At 43.7% G+C, this 16,268-nt stretch overlaps 1 protein-coding gene across 4 annotated transcripts; it reads right to left on the bottom strand.

Annotated features, from left to right (window-relative positions):
- Window positions 1–4,481: 4,481 nt before the first annotated feature.
- On the bottom strand, window positions 4,482–15,896 carry irf2b (interferon regulatory factor 2b). Of its 4 annotated transcripts, none has more exons than XM_070836541.1 (9): window positions 15,665–15,896; window positions 13,638–13,730; window positions 13,444–13,543; window positions 11,707–11,883; window positions 11,486–11,532; window positions 10,327–10,465; window positions 9,749–9,901; window positions 8,487–8,524; window positions 4,482–7,912 (listed from the first exon to the last, which is right to left on the bottom strand). In XM_070836541.1, the coding sequence occupies exons 2-9, from the start codon at window positions 13,722–13,724 to the stop codon at window positions 7,643–7,645; spliced, it is 1,011 nt and encodes a 336-aa protein (XP_070692642.1). In that variant the 5' UTR covers window positions 13,725–13,730; window positions 15,665–15,896; the 3' UTR covers window positions 4,482–7,642. The 4 variants fall into 4 exon arrangements, with proteins under 4 accessions (XP_070692642.1, XP_070692644.1, XP_070692643.1 ...); XM_070836543.1 differs by having other exon boundaries at window positions 10,327–10,462; XM_070836542.1 differs by lacking the exon at window positions 15,665–15,896 and adding an exon at window positions 15,571–15,614.
- Between the last annotated feature and the right edge of the window lie 372 nt (window positions 15,897–16,268).

Raw genomic sequence — 16,268 nt, 5'->3', positions numbered from 1 at the left:
GAGCAATATGTGTCCCGTGCAAGATTTTCATTTGACAACCTCCACCAACCTTCTCCGTCACCACCGGCACTCCTTTATGAATTTTAGATGGAGTACATTTGATGATAAGGCGAGACGGAGGCATCATGTAAGCTGTGCTGCTCATTGAGATCACCGTGAGAATCTATTTTCCCCATCACTGATCATACCTCCCTGACATCAGCGGTGGGGGCCCGACGATGGAGCTCCGCCACCTGGCACTGACCGCTGCTGGAAGTAAAGGATAACGCCAGAGGTCAAGACGAAAGAGAGGCCGCCTTAATTTTAGGGCTTTTATGGATTACATTAGGAATTCTACAAGAGAAATTAAGACTTGGATTATCACGTTCTGCAGGAGGATTTGGATAAAACCACAAAAGGAGGCAGAGATACCGTGTCGTTAAGATTAGCAGTAATAATGGTCCCTCCAGCCATCCTCAAACGCCTGTTAAATTAGCGATAGGATATCTGGTGTTGCGGTGTTATAGATAACTACTACTGGTTAACATCTGGCACAGCTAGAGCGCCGTTTGTCTCGGCTTTGAACGCTTGATTTAGTTTCTTAGTAGGCTGCACCACACTTTTTTTTTTTTGGTCATTCAAGTTTTTATTGATTTTTCAAAAAAAAAAAAAAAAAAAACTTTCCTAAAATTTACAAAACAAAGAACAAAAACAAAAAAAACAAAAGTTGGTTGGCGCACCCCCACCCCTTTCCCTTTTGAGTCACACATATTACAGATGCAAGCACAAGGAGGTTACATTGTTTCCTGCAACCAAAACAGAAGTAAATCCAGACAGAAAAAATTTTAAAAAACTAAAAACACCGTATTATTTTATGCAGAAATGTCAGTCTAAATCAAATTTTGTCAAAAACTCCAGAATGAGTTCCATTTAGTGTCTTCGTCCTCCGTGGTGGCTTTTAATTTGTAGATTCATAAGAGGCTGTCTCTGCCATGGTGTTGATCCAGTCTTTCAATTTCAGACACAGTGGATTTCCAATGTCTCAAAATTATTCTGGATGCTGTCACCAGTCCAGTCATAACAACATTGAAAACTTTCTTTGAAACATTAGGCGTTTGGCATCTTTCACCAAGTAAGCACAACTCTGGGATCCACCACACACATTTTTAACTTGCAGCAGCGTGATGGAGCTGCATGGCTGACAACCTGAGCAGAACGTTCACCTTCAGCAGCCCAGACCTCCACCAGAGACACGTTACTGTCCTCAATACACCTGCAGCATTCAGTTCATAGATTTTGCTGTCATCTGTGTATGAACCGGCTTTAATGTCCTGACCTGGTCCAAAGCCGACACGAAGAGTCACAGAGAGACGGTTTTCACTTGAGATAAAAAAAAAAAGTGTACTCCCGGGAGACGCCAAACATCAACCGGCACCAAGGAGCTCAAAAAGCGATGAAAGGCGGAGGAGAGTCGGAGAGAGGAGGATGACTTGACGTGTCAATCAAGTGTATGAAGTCATTAAATTAGCCCCACTTTAATCAGCTGCCACATTAAAGCGATGGACGCATTAAGGCATCAATCATTTTAATCTCATAATATATAATATCTCAAAGAACCTGTTCTGCAAAATGAGGCTGTATTTTTTGTACTTCTGCACTTTTTTTTTTATTAAATAGATATTTGAATGCAGGACTTTTACCTGTAACAGAGTATTTCCACATGTGGTCTTCCTACTTTTACTTAAGCATAAGACCTGAGTATTTCTTGCGGCGCAGTGACTAACGCATTGTCTTCTCCTAATCTTTCGCCCTGCACGCTGCACACTTGAACTTGAGAGTTGCTGCATTGGTTTGCCTTAAAAATGTGACGTGTGCATTGTGCTTTTTTTTTTTTTTTTTTATAGATATTTATATTTCATGTTGAATCTTTTTTTTTTGATACTCTTTCAGCACGTTTACACACATTGATGTGCATTGACAAACTTTTGAATTGAATTTGAAAGCACCTATAACTGAAACTAATTACAAACAGTGTATTTTAAATAGTGAATACTACCATATTCATTTAGAATATTCAGATGGGGAAAATATGGCTGACATCATCCACTTACTGTACCTTGTTTTAGATTTAAAGGCTCCTCTGGCTCTACTATAACATTTTTGCAGTTTAATTTAATACCAGTATACATTGGGGGGGGCGGGGGGTGAATGCTTGAATTGTATAACTTGCCCAGTGTGTCAGTATATGACTTTGCAGTGATAAGCGTAGGAGTGGTCACGGCTGTTGTGTGAAAAGTACATCCTCTCCTGATTAGAAAGAAAAGAAGGACGGACTCCATGTCAGAAATAGTACCATGTGAACACATCAGCTCGAGGCAGTGATGAACGTGGGAACATTAAGAGTTCACGAGGGGGCTTTTTCACCCACAGCACTGCCATGATGTGCTTGTATTGCTGTAATGGACACATGTGCATTTACCATTGGGCTTTAGATGTGTTGTAACCAAAAGTAATAAAACTATGTGTTAAGTGTTCTGCACCAGAGGGGTACGGCTGCAGTTTTATCTCTAACCACTAGATGGCAGAAGTGAGACATGACTGCAGAATTGTTCACCTCCTGCTCTTGGCTCAGTCTAAACCTTCACATCTTGCATGAATGTATACGGTTCTAAAGAAACTGTCATTTCTTTTTTTTATTTCTCTAATACGGTGTGCTTAAGTTGGTTTTTTTTTTTTTTTTGCTCTTCAAAATGACAGTTGGGGATCTGGCTTTTCTGGGCACGGCCCCAGAGATAAATGTACTCCAAGAGAGGACTCCCTTCAACACTGCCCACTGAAGAATACTTTGAAAGTAGCCATTTCCTTTGTGTTAGAAGGAATAGAAAGTAGAGAGGGGATTTTTTATTTTTTTGGATGGTCTTTTCTGTTAGTGGTGCAGAGGTTTTAAAGCTGAAGACAGGAGGGAGGAGACGGCAACGTGGGCACGAAGGAGCTTGTGAAGAGAAGAGGTCCAGAGTCTCACACAGTGGTGTTCAAGGAATAACCTCATCCTGAACACCAACAAGACAAAGGAGGTCATAGTGGATTACAGGAGGTCCAGGAAGACTGAACACGCTCCTCTCTGCATACACAGAGAGGCAGTGGAGCGTGTAGCCAATCTAAAGTTCCTGGGCATCCACATCTCCTCTGACCTCTCATGGACTGTGAACACTTCACAGCTGGTAAAGGAGGCCCAACAACGGCTCTTCTTTCTCAGGAAGCTGAAGCGGACTGGACTCACAAACTTCTACAGAGCCATCATTGAGAGCATCCTGTGTCTCGGTGTGACAGTGTGGTATGGAAGCTGCACGGCACAGAACAAAAAGGACTTAGCCCGGGTGGTGAGAACGGCACAGGGGGATTGTGGGCTGCAGTCTACCGGATCTGGACTCAGTCTACACTGCCCGAGTCCAGAGGAGGGCCAGACGTATCGCAACCGATCCCACCCATCCGGGCAACAAGCTGTTTGTACCGCTTCCATCAGGAAAGTGGTACAGGTCCATTAAAACCAGCGCTAAGATACTTCAGGGACAGCTTCTTCCCCAGAGCTGTGAAAGCAATAGCCCCCCCCAGTAGTGGAACATTGCATATCTACAGTCACACACATTCACCTCTCAAATGCACATACTACTCCTACCACACACACACACCCATCGCTGCTGACAATCAAACAGGACTTGCGCCAAGTTGCACTTTACCCCTGTACATATATTCTCCTCTGTACATACATTTTGTTTGCCTGTAAATATATTTTTTTAATTTATCTATTCTGCCTTATCTATGTATATGCCTTGCCGGGAGTATGCAAAATGTCGTTATGCCTGCATAACAACAATAAAGAAACTTGAACTTGAGGAAATGAGCACTACACAGCAGAGATGCCGCGCTCAAAGACAGGCTGCTTACTATGACTAATGGCATGTGGTTAGCAGTTGTCAGAGCAACTGGCCGGCCATCCACCGAGGCCTAAGGGACAAACAGGAAGTAGAGTGAGAAGTGAGAAGAGCAACTGAAACTGAAACAGCAGTTGGTGCGCTCTGGTTGAACTGAATGAGCTGTGTGTGTGTGTGCGTGTGTGTTTTTGAAACTACGAGACATCTGCTCTGACAAAAAGCTAAACCGCACACGCGAAAACTGTTTTTTTTGCACTCGGCACACACACACACACACACACACCCTCTTTGATATCCCAGCACAGTAATTACATGAACTGACTTGCGTAGGTCAGGAGCAAACTTTCATTTCTTTTCAAAGCTGAGCTCGACCCCCGTTTCTGCAGAAAAGACAGTCAACATGTGCTTCACACTGAGAACTTTGGTAACAAAAAAAAAAAAAAAAAAAAGTGTCCTGGGTCTCTCAGAAGCCATAAAAACTGGACTCTGATCTTTATGAGACCAAGAGATAAACTGTCAGCAGTATAAATTCCTCCTGCGTGTCATAAATCACATTAAACACCCTCAAAATAAATACAAAAACAGTCTTTATTCAGATTTACATGTCGATTCACATGTAGTTTTCATAATGTACAGAGAATAAACGGTTGGGACACGTAGCAGTGAAAACCTCTTTGCTGCGCTGCGAGTAGCTGAGCTCTTTTTTCCCCCCCCTCTCCTTTGAAGTGATAACACAGATAGCACAGTGCAGACTGAGACACCTCCGTTAGAAGTGAAAAACCCCTCCGTGGCTCTGAATCACAAACAGCAAAAGCAGGTTGGAGAGAGCAACGCCATTCTTTGATGACATAATGACTTGACTTCAGGCTGCACCGACATCCCTTTTATTCACAGGCAGACACGGCAGACTCTGCTTCTAAGTGCACTTAAGTTGTTCCTCACCAGACCTCTTTCTAATGACATAATCAGGCTTTCTGAGCGCTCTGAATATTTGATTACTCAACCAGAACTCTCGATCGTCTTTGCTGATTTCAGGTCAGCCCCATGCTTCGCTATTAAAAACCAGAAAAATCGTATTTAATTCAATACATGATATGGGCCTGCTGTTTACATGCCAAGCAGCACTCGGGCATCTTTAAAGATTCACAATTACCAGCATCTGATTTGGTCGTTACAACTGCAGCGGTAATCCCAACTGTTATGTTTCTAGGTCGCGCTCAGAGAAGATGCCACCGTTATACTGATGTTAAGAAGGCTCACAGGACAGGCGCGGTTCAAAAAAAAAAAAAAAAAGGCAGGCGTTGGTGATGGACGTCGACAACATTGTTAGCATACGCTGCTAGAAATATTGCTGCCCATCGAGAACTATCACGAAGTGGAGCCGCACAGACACAGACGCTGTCTTTCAGTATGCGATGCGGGTTTCTAACAATAAAAAAAAAAGGCACATGGAAGAAACATCTGGAGAAGTGATGCATGTTCCCCGTCTGCTATCAAGTAAGCCCCCCCCCAACCCCTTTGATTCAGTGAGAATCTTTAAGAAATTCACCATGACAGTTCTGTGCGTCCAGTGTAAATCACTCTAGTGCTTTGGTTCAAAATCATGGCAGATTCCTGTGTGTCCTCTTGTGTTCCTACAGAGCTGCTCCCACTGGAGTTTTGGGAATGAGGACTGTGCTTTAGGCTGCTGGCTGCTAACACAAGCACTTTTCTGGTGCGTTCGCCATAGATCAGGAGAATATTTCATATTCTGGTAGTTTTTAGGTAAATTATATGATGCTAAATAACAATGAAGTCATTGAACTTGCTATAACAAGGCCTTGGAAAACAGACAGACATCTTCAGTCTGTGCTTATATGTACACTTCAAAGTGTCAAATGATTTTACATCAGCATTAAGGCTGCTGCGCGAGGAGGAGGGGGAACGGAGAGGCGCACACAATGACAAAACGGAGGGGAGACTTGGACTTGCGACATCTGTGATCTCCGATGTCAGCCGGGGAATGGGGCGTTCTGAGCCAAGAGAAAAACAAGGGTGACTTAAAAGCAACAGAGCTCACCCTCTGCTGATGACACAGGCCTCTGGGATGCATCTCAAGCCCAGACTTCCCCCGTTCCTTGTTATCAGAGCGAGACACTCGCTTTAAACGCGGTGAAGCAACTGCCAATTCCGCTCCCTCGTCTTACAGCGCGTCTCGGCGTTAACCGCTTCTTCGCGAATGATCCCCATTCCTAACACTGCCTGCTCTCTCAATCCGCGCGCAGTTTCCTGAAAGCTACCCCGCATGTGCTGCTAGCAGACTGAAGCACAGCTAGTTTGACTCCAACTGCATTCTGTCAAAAGGCACACGTCTTCAATAAGGCTTTTCCTCTCTCTCTCTCACACACACACACACACACACACACACAAAAACACACACATACCGGTGCTGTCCGTAAGGTGCTGAAGCGGCTTGTAGGCATACATACATATAAGCTATGTACATTATTAACACCAGGAGGCAGAGGAGAGGACATGAATACATTGTTCACAGTCTGTCAGTCTGTCTGTCTGTCAGTGAGTTGTTTTTCTTGTCTCTTCATCTGTCTGTGTGTTGGCGGGTGCATTGTCCTGAGGTCCTCAGACAGACAGACAGACAGAGACACAAACACACACACACACACACACACCCCTGCTTCCTACTGCAGGGCGAATTAGGGCTCAAGCAGGAGTGTCGTTTCTATCTTAATGAAACAACGCGCCTCTGATTCTTTTCGCAACTTTGCTGCTAATGAAGCTGGTTTTACATTTTGTATTCACTGGCTTTGTTATGAACACAGAATACACGATGTCTGCTCCATCCGTGTGTCCCAGTGAAGCATTTAGTGCGATGTCTCATGCTAACACTTGAGCTTACATTATCCATCATGCTTGGATAGTAATTGGGTCCAATACTTAAAGATGAATAATCTTGAATGTGGCTAAACGTGATGCAAAGGATGTACATGAAATACAAAAAACAACTGCCTGTGATCAACTATCAGCAAGTTTCACATAAGAAGTGAAGGTTTTAGGTGACTGTGTGTAGCTGAGAGTCGCAACACAGTAGATGAATATGAGGATGTAGTTTCAATCGTAAGGTTACACAATGCTGACTCATTTAAAAATATATAGTCATCTACAGGTGGTGCAATTAAAAAAAACTTGTTCATAATTAAAAGCATTAAAAGCATCTTTCATTATCAGATAAAAGTGGTGAGTTTCCTTCTGCATCGTGTATGCTCAAGTGTTAGAACAAGGCAGCACAGGAATGATCTTCCTGTGACATAGGGATGCTTGTGGTGCTTGACAGTGGGCACATGCGGCTCTATCTATTCCACATGTCTGCACACAGGTTTGATCTGTCATGTGTACGGTCCAGGTGGTCATACGAAGTGGACCTGCACATGGATGGTCTGCAAACCCACGCAGACATTGGAAGATGATGAAATTTGCACCTCACCAATCTTCACAGCCAGACAGATGCAAAAATAATAAACTGTGCTCAAGTGCTTGTCAATTAGTGGGCAGCAAATTAAAATGAAAAGTGAGAGAATCGATGGCCCAGACAGAAGCTACGATAAAATCAAAGGTTTCGAAGGTGGCCCTCTTTAGGCTCCACGCAGCCCTGATGGAGAAAAGAAAGAAAAAAACAATCTGTCATTCCTATGCCCTGGGGGCAGTGATGATACTCCCTCATCTGGGGTCAGAGGTCAGGAGGAAGTCACGTCGGAGGTTTTCATAATGACACTTGCGCGCATCTCATGGGTGTGGCTGGTCGCCGGCGACACGGCAGAGTTCTGGCTGTAGGCTGGCACCCAGCCGTCAGTGTGGTAGCTGATGAGGGGGGCCGGGTCTCGCGTGCTGGTGACCCTGAAGTTTGGCTTGCTCGTACTGACGAAGGTGGCCATGCCGGGAAGAGAACATGAGGGAACCCTGAGAACTGATGTGCTGTAGTCCTTCATCCACACTGCACTGACACCCTGCCATTGAAAACAATGAAAAAGAGGAGGTAACGTAACTGCCAAAGCCACAAAAGGCTGCGGCTGATTTCCGACGCATGCTGTGGTGAAATACCAAAAGACCACTGCGAAATCAGCACAAAGCTGAGTCAGCATCTCTGTGATACAAACTGTGATACAAGTATCAACGTTACTTTATCCAACACTGGCAAAACCTGCATTTCTCAATGACTACTATAAAAACATGTCTACATTACAACATAGTTAGAACGCTGTACTCTCACCACTGATAAGAGGTAGAGTGTGTGTGTGTGTGTGTGTGTGTGTGTGTGTGTGTGTGTTCACTGTGGGTGCAATGTACTACAAAGGACAACCGAGATCAAACTATTAATGTTTGACAGCCACAGTTCCTGACAAGACCCTCCCTTTTCTCAGCCTCTAACAACATTACAGGAAGGAACACTCACACTCACACACACACACACACCCTGTTTCGGCAGCAAGGTTGAAACAGGTGAAAACCTGTTTATCTGAAGTTCTCAGCGGTTAATAATTCATTTATCACTCTCTCCTGTGTGTATTATGGCAGACTCACCTCTTTAGTGTCCTCTGTATCACTGTCTGTGTCGCTGCCTGCAGACATAAACACAGAAAAACAGTTCATAAATTAGCATTCAGGGAATTCAGGCAGTTTTGCCATCAGTCATCATTAGATCCCATACATCAGAGAGGAAGAAAAACAGACAGAAGGAAAGATATGGAGTGCAGGAGACAGGAAGTGTTCTTGATTTTAAGCAGAAAGCCACATGGGTCATATTCAACAGTAAATTTTCTACTGTATGAATTGTTTACACAGAGCAAACATCGTGTTCAAACACCGTGATCAAAGTAAAGTAACAAAAAGACAGGCTAATGATTTTAGTTTCAAGTTCAAGTTGTGGTAGCAACTGAGAAGGATTAAAAGAGTTCAGAGAGGAAGAATGACAGATGGAATGATCACAACTGTAAACTGGTAGAGCCAACTCTGCCTGAATGACTGGTTAGGAAACAGAAAGGATGAAGACAGACAGAGAGAGAGAGGTGAGATATGTTCCATCACCACCTCAGGGTGGCTCATGTGAGATGGAAAAGATGGTTCTGGATCTCTTCGATAGAGGAAGCAGTCCTTTCATTATTCATACTACTGCAATACTACTCCAAGAACTATTTGAATTTTTGCTCTCCTGCATAGATCTCTTTTAGCCTTCAGTACACTTTTTACATTTTTACTTGCAAGCTTTTAGCTTATACTTCATTTTAGCAGGAGCTCTTCTGCCAGCCCAACTACAAGTTCAAAACAGCGTGAACAAGTCTAATTAAATCCCATTTCACATCTATCACTGGTTGTTTTCAGCATTTGGTTGGTTGGCCCGCGCCGTTCACACTTAAGATAAGATCTGGGGACTGAGATGTCATTTTAGGTGGATGATGTCATAGGGGATGATGTCACGACAGATATCAACAGTTTATGGGGTTTTTAGCTGGCTAATCCAAAAAAAAAAAAGAAAAGAGAACTGATTTGACAGGCAGGTTAAGAAGTGTGTGTTCACACACAGGGACATTTAACCATGCCCTAGAAAGTTGTTCCTTTATGTGTGTGTGTGGTAACACCTTGTTCTCAGAGGGCTGCTCTTTGGAACTGTGGTCAAAACTGTGGTTCTGAATAACAAGCCTCGTCCCATGTAACTAACCTATTTAGGATCTTTGTAACAACATGTGGTAAAAACATTGTGTGCGTGTGTGTGTGTGTGTGTGTGTGTGTGTGTGTGTGTGTGTGCGTGTGTGTGCGTGTGTGTGCGCGTGTGTGTGCTGTCTCACCGCAGAATGAAGACACAGGAGAGATTTGGAGCGGGTACGAGTGGGAGGAGCTAACAGTATGCTCTTCGTTCTCAGTGGTCACTTCAATGGTCTGGCAGACGAATGGCAGCTGTTCGCTGGCAATCACATGGTCGTCTATTGAACTGTGGATGGCTGTGAAAGGCCACACAGGACATGTTATAAATTCATTCTAATGCAGTGAACAATTTACCAAGTGTACCTAGGTTCACATCTAACCATTTTATGTGAGCTAAAGAGTCACCTCAAACTCAAAGAGCTTGCAACGGCTTGAACGCCGAAGTCTGCTTGCACTGTATTATTAGTATGATTGTTATTGCTGCTGAAAATTAACCAGATGTGATCTTGATAAAACTGCACACGGATCAAAAGTCAACATTAAATCATTTTCTTGTTTTCCTGTGAAACCATTATACATAGCTCTATGTCACTGTGGTTGGACGGCATCGCTTTTGCTATGCCACAAACATGAAGAACATAACAAGCAGTGTGTCTGTGCTTATTAACAACGATAACACATCGAAGCAGAACACATGAATGAAAGAAGACTGGCGCAGAACCTGAGGCACTGTCAGTCACTGTGTGCTCGACTGCTTCCTGCTTGATGGCTTCGTGTTTGATCATTTCCTGTTTGGTATAGTCCGTAGGTCCAACGTGAGCGTCGGGAAGGGTCCTGTCTGGAGATGGAGAAGCGACCTGCTGGTGAGAAGGGCAGACAGTGGCAACACATCAGCTCTACCAGTTACATGCAAACCAATACTCACATTTAAACATAGTGTCCTCCACTTAGCCATGTTTAACTGTGCTAATGAGCAGCTCTAACAGGACAGCTGGATGTGGCGGCCCAGTGCAGAGACATTAGCATTCAGCTGATTCAGCTTATTCCAACTAAGACACAGCTGATAACCTGATGTGTGGAGCATTTCAGGCATGTAAACACAATTCCAGTGACCAAAACATACTGACAAACTAACAAGCCAAATATAAAAACAGGCACTTGTGTTCATTCCTAAACATTCAATAAAACAAAGTCCATGTCTTCCTGTTCATTTCTGTTCAGCATTCTTGTTTGGCAGACAGTTTGAGGGGATGTACTTAAGTATTTTTTAGTTTGTGAGTCTTTTAAGGGTACTCCTTCTTCGGTCTACTGAAAGGTTAGAAGTTAGCCAATGTTTTCTATTCCTTTCTGTTGACTTTGGAAATACAGAAGCCAATTCTATCATTGCAGTATTAATGAACTGGATGCAGGAGCTACTGGCTTCACTAGTGCATGGCATGAAGACACAACCAAATGGGGGAGGAAGGGTTGGTTACTGAACCTAAGCTCTGGCAAATGTCTGCCACGTGAGAACCAGAGTCACAGCCGACTGTTCTTCTTGAATATTCAGGCAAGTTGCCAGCTCAGGACTGAGAAACATCTCCAGAAATACTTTGGAAGGGAGCAGCATTTCTCTGTAAAGTGCCTGTGATGTCACCAAACTAGCCAAGATGACAATTTATTGCGAGGTTTGGGTGAGAAAGCAGAAACGCCGCCTTTGATCTCCAGCAATGCTGCCAATTATGGCGAACAGAAACAAAATGCTGATTTATGGATTACATTTTCTATTGAAAACGGTTTTGTCCCTTTAAAAGCTTTGTGTGTTATGTGCCCATAAAAACCACTATTCTATCCGGCAATTGTTGGGTTTCATGTGTAAACAGACATTTATGTTTATCTACCTCTTTATTTCCCTTGGGCCTGCCCTCCTTGTCGGTCTTCTTCTTTCCTGAATGGACATTCAGACAGTAAGACACAGCTTTCAGAAACTGAGGACAGAAAGTGTCCTAATACAGTAAAAAAGGGCATTAGAATTAAGCCCCGTCAAGAAAAATCAATCAAAGGCAGAGAAGCGAGAAGAGTTCCTAACCACACAGTGTGGAGCATCAGCAGCAGCACTCACCTTTCTTCATGCTTCTCTCTGAGGAGGAGAGCATCTTATACACTCTGAAGGCATTAGTTCCCTTTTTGATGCTTTTATCCTTCACCTCCTCGATGTCTGGTAGGCTGTTCATGGCACAGCGGAAATTAGCCTTCCACGTCTTTGGATCTGGACGGTCTATTCCTGGCTGGAATTTACCTACACATAAACACAAACAGTCACACAAGACTGGCCTGACTGACTCATTACTACACAGAAATCACCAGCATTTTCCAGGGAATAATTATCCACTTTCAGTTAATATCCCACATTATTAGGCCACAAGGACCCGATTGTAATGGAAGGAATTCTTCTTCTTCTTCATTCTAATAAATGGCCATTTTCAGGGCCTAAACATGCTCAGAAACTCATGAAGTTTTGCACAAGCATCAGTCACAGTGAGAATTTACGTATTCTATAGTTCCCGGATATGGGTGTGGTAAAATAGCTCCATAGTGGCTCCTACAAATTTTTTTTAAATGACCCCCCCCCCCCCCCCCCCCCTTTCAGGTTCACACACATGCATGAAATTTGGTATGTTGGTGTATCATGTCCAGACAGATGCACAAAAAAGTCTCTTGGTGCCATGACCTAAACCCAACAGAAAATCCTCCATTTTGAATTAAGTGTGACATTTTGGTCATTTGTTGGCCATTTAAAGGGGTCGTAAATTAACAACCTAGCCCGAGGATGTTAGTTTGATTCACCTCAAACTTGATCACCATGTAGAAAAAAACCTTGACGATGAAAAGCTGTTGAAAGTCTCGGCAAAACTCGAACGGAGGGGCCGTGGTGAGCCGTCAAAATTCCATGTTTCGTCACGAAACAGGAAGTTCTTGTAACTTCAGTGTACATTGTCCAATTTGCCCCAAATGACACAATTTGATAAGAGTCCCGGCCTGAAGACATCTACATGCCAATTAGAGGCCACAATCATTGTGCCACCCACCGGGAACAGGACGTCAGCCTTCTGTGGCAATCATCATTTGCTTTACATGAAGTTTTCATGGTGTGGTCGACACTTCATACCACGTAGAACAGCTGTATCTGGCAATGCAATGCGGCCGGCGCACACCCCGACGTGAGCAGAGGTGCGGGGGTCTGCTCATCGCTGCTTACAGCTTTAATCCAGCCTGGATTTGCTCACTATTCTGCTTTAGATCAGGTAACGGGACAAAGATATGCTATTCATTTCAGAATATGTACACACCCTTCAGGTGACTGCAAAAAGTAGGTGGATTTGAGCCGCTTTGCACACACCTTAAATGTAGACGCAAAATTCCATATCATACATAATATATATAATATTTCCAACTGACTGATTTTCTGTATTAAAAAAGTTCATTATGTCATGGAAATATTAAAAAGCTGTGCTACCATTTCTCTTACACAGGCTTTTTTTCTGAAGCTGGGAACTTCCTCTTGGCCAGAATTCAGTTGATTTGCAAAATGTTGCACCTCAGTACTGATGCAGCAAGGATTTTGGATGGGATTTACTATTCTTACTTCCTGACCAGCGCACCTTGAGGGATACTTCCCACGGCCTGATTGAATGGGACACTCCTACAACTCGATCTTTTGGATTCCTAAAAAGATTATGTAAATCGAAAAGTTTCTTCGATTTTAGACAGAGAAGTGGTACACTTCTTTCGTCCCGGTGGGCATGAAACAATGAAAATGAGAAGCACTGGGTGTGTGGTTACGTCTGTGTGTAGTTACCAGTGTGTATGGCCCATCTCATGAAGAGCGGAGCGTCTTTCTCCAGGTCCCAGCCGTGACGCGCAGCATGCATCCATGGGATCTGGAAGATTCTCTTTTCCTACAGACATTTACATTTTGTCAGCTCTTCACCTAGTTATAATGGTCTGTGTGTGTGTGTGTGTGTGTGTGTGTGTGTGTCAGTGCACCCTTACCTCGTTGACCCATTTGAGCCCAGGTATCTGACAGGAGTTGATCTGTTCCTCCAGCCAGGGTCGCATCCTCATCCTCTCTACTGGCATTGTGTCCTGTGAGAACACACACCGTCAAGTTTACATATATATTACAGACAGTAGCATCTGTATGCGTGATGTCCTGACTGCATTTAGACGTAACCATTCAACACAAACAACGTTCTTCAAAAAGGTTCCACACTATGACAAATTTAAAGGGAAAAATACACAGGCAGCAATAGAAATATCCCAGCACAGTGGCATGAGGTCCGGCCTGCCTACCAGTGTGAGAGGAAGCAAACAGTTAAGGCTGTTTTTCATGCAGCGATCATCCTTTGTGAGCAAAACAGAGGAGACAGTTCAATCTTCTTTGTCTGTGGCTGTAAAGATAAATCTCCTGCCCAAGTTCGCCATTTCATTTGGGTTGTAAAGACCAGGTGTTGTAAAATCACAAATATGTCTGTATCTGCAGCCACAGATACAGACACACACACACACACAGATCTTACACACAACCCCATACTGATCTTCTCTGTCAGATTTAATTTTAAATGAAATATTTTAGAAGCAAAGCAAGGGAGAGGACAACAGAATGAACTAAAAGAGGAGCATGAATGCGGCACGGCGAGAGCAATCCACACCCACCCCACCATGTTGGATTTAAGAGCAGGGTTATGATCCCTGTGGTCTGATGTGATCAAAGTCTAGTGGGCCAGATCGGCCAACGAGCCTGACACTCCCCATGCGCGGTACAGCGAGCCAGCGCACGACCCCCTGACACTAGAATGATATCCCCAACAGGTCAAACAGGGTGACATGGCACAGCATCAAATACAAAATATTATCCCTTATGAGCCACGGGGTTGAAACTTCCAGCTGCATCCGGCTTGCTGCTCAGAGAAACGCCGCGTACAGAACACACAGGACTGCCACACGGTTCAATATCATATGCTCTATATCACTATGGACAACAAGCGTAGCAAGGTGGTAGGATAAAAAGCAAGTGGAGCAGCAGTTCAAAACGTTGAAGGGGATCTTTGTGTGATTATGTATTGAAATAATATGTTTTAAGATGCAAAAAAGGTAAGAATCATGTGGTTAAGTCATAAAATCAGCCCCAGCCAGATTCAGACAAACACTGCTGGTTAGAATAATGTTTTTTCTGATTGCACAATGAGGAACATTTATTAATGTCAGCAACATAGCATAAGTCTGCAATTATGAAGCCAATTATATTATATATTGTATAAGTTTGAGTGATTATTTAGAGGAGCGCCCTTAAATAAAATGTCTAAAATAAAAAATAGACCTTTATTGATCCCCAGCTGGGAAATGAGGTTTTGCAGGAGCACAAGGATTTCTGAATAAATACAGAGAAGTCAAAAGTAACTGAATAAATAGCAAGAGGTCTTTAGAACTAAAATACAAATAAAATAGGAAGTGTGCAGGAGCCTTCGGAGGCAGAATTACAGGTCAGGTGACAAAAACATTTCTAACATGCAAAGCAGGACAGTTTACCTGTGATCCAGGTCCAAAACAATCTACTTCTGATTAACCAGCACGCAGGGAGGCCTGAGTGAGCGTCTGTACACTTCACCAGTCCGTCCATTTCAACTCTCAACCCTGACGTGCTTATCGGATCTAACCAACAAAAAAAAACAGCCTTTCTGACACTACATGCTGTCAAATGTGCACCAAGTCCCAGTCATGTTGCCTCGGAGTTCTGGTGAATGTTAGCAAAAGATTTATCTGGGATTTAAGTTTGATTTAGCGACGAGGGGTCGAGTCAACGATACCGCGGACTGTTTGTCTGCTGCCTGCCAGCGCGTTGACCCAAGAACAACCGAGCCAAAAGTGAAAATAAACACCATAAGTAGTCAACAAAGGGAAAAACTACAGTACCACTTTCACTTACACGGCGAGCAGGGGACCCGTCATGTCGTCCTGTAGGAGGTCTGTGTGGCGTGTGCGCAAGTGAACGGCGTTAATATGCGGAAATAAAACGTTACCTGTTCGGCTCGGACGGCCTGTAGCTTCACTGTCCTGCTGTCACAACAAGGCGCGCCGCCGAAGTTGGACAAGTTACTGTCTTTGAGGTTTTAAGTGGAAAAAGGAAAGCGAGGCCGTCGTTTTTTTCTGTTTCTGTATCCAGACCGAAAGCAAAACAACGGCCGCCTCGGGAAGTGGGGGCCAGGGCTGGAAATCCCCCTCCTGCTCTCGTGCTCTCGCTTTGGTTCGATCTCGAGCGGCGACGCGGAAGTCTCCTGGCCGCGTGCGTGCGTGCGTGCGCGCTCCCCGGGACAAAGCCGTGAAGAAGGAGGTCTCACTCCGCTCCGTTTTTAAGGAGCTCTTAATTTATTCAGCACATTGATAAACGTACGTGGAAACGCACCAGTGTTGGAATGAAGGCTGGTTTTCATATGCAGCAGGAAACGTGATTTTGTCACCCTAAAAATATATATAGAATAAAATTAAACTTCTACACGTACCTGTATATATACAGTGGGCACTTAATGCTATGAATAACAAATATTGCAAATACTACAAAATACCCATTGAAAATATGTAAAGTTGAGTAAAACAGCTTCGAGTGTGAAATACTTAATAATGTAG

The sequence above is a fragment of the Pempheris klunzingeri genome, chromosome 9 (genome assembly GCF_042242105.1).
Source record: "Pempheris klunzingeri isolate RE-2024b chromosome 9, fPemKlu1.hap1, whole genome shotgun sequence".
In the NCBI taxonomy this organism is placed as follows: domain Eukaryota; kingdom Metazoa; phylum Chordata; class Actinopteri; order Acropomatiformes; family Pempheridae; genus Pempheris; species Pempheris klunzingeri.
Note: the sequence above shows the minus strand (reverse complement) of the source record. Positions and strands in the feature narration are given on the sequence as shown.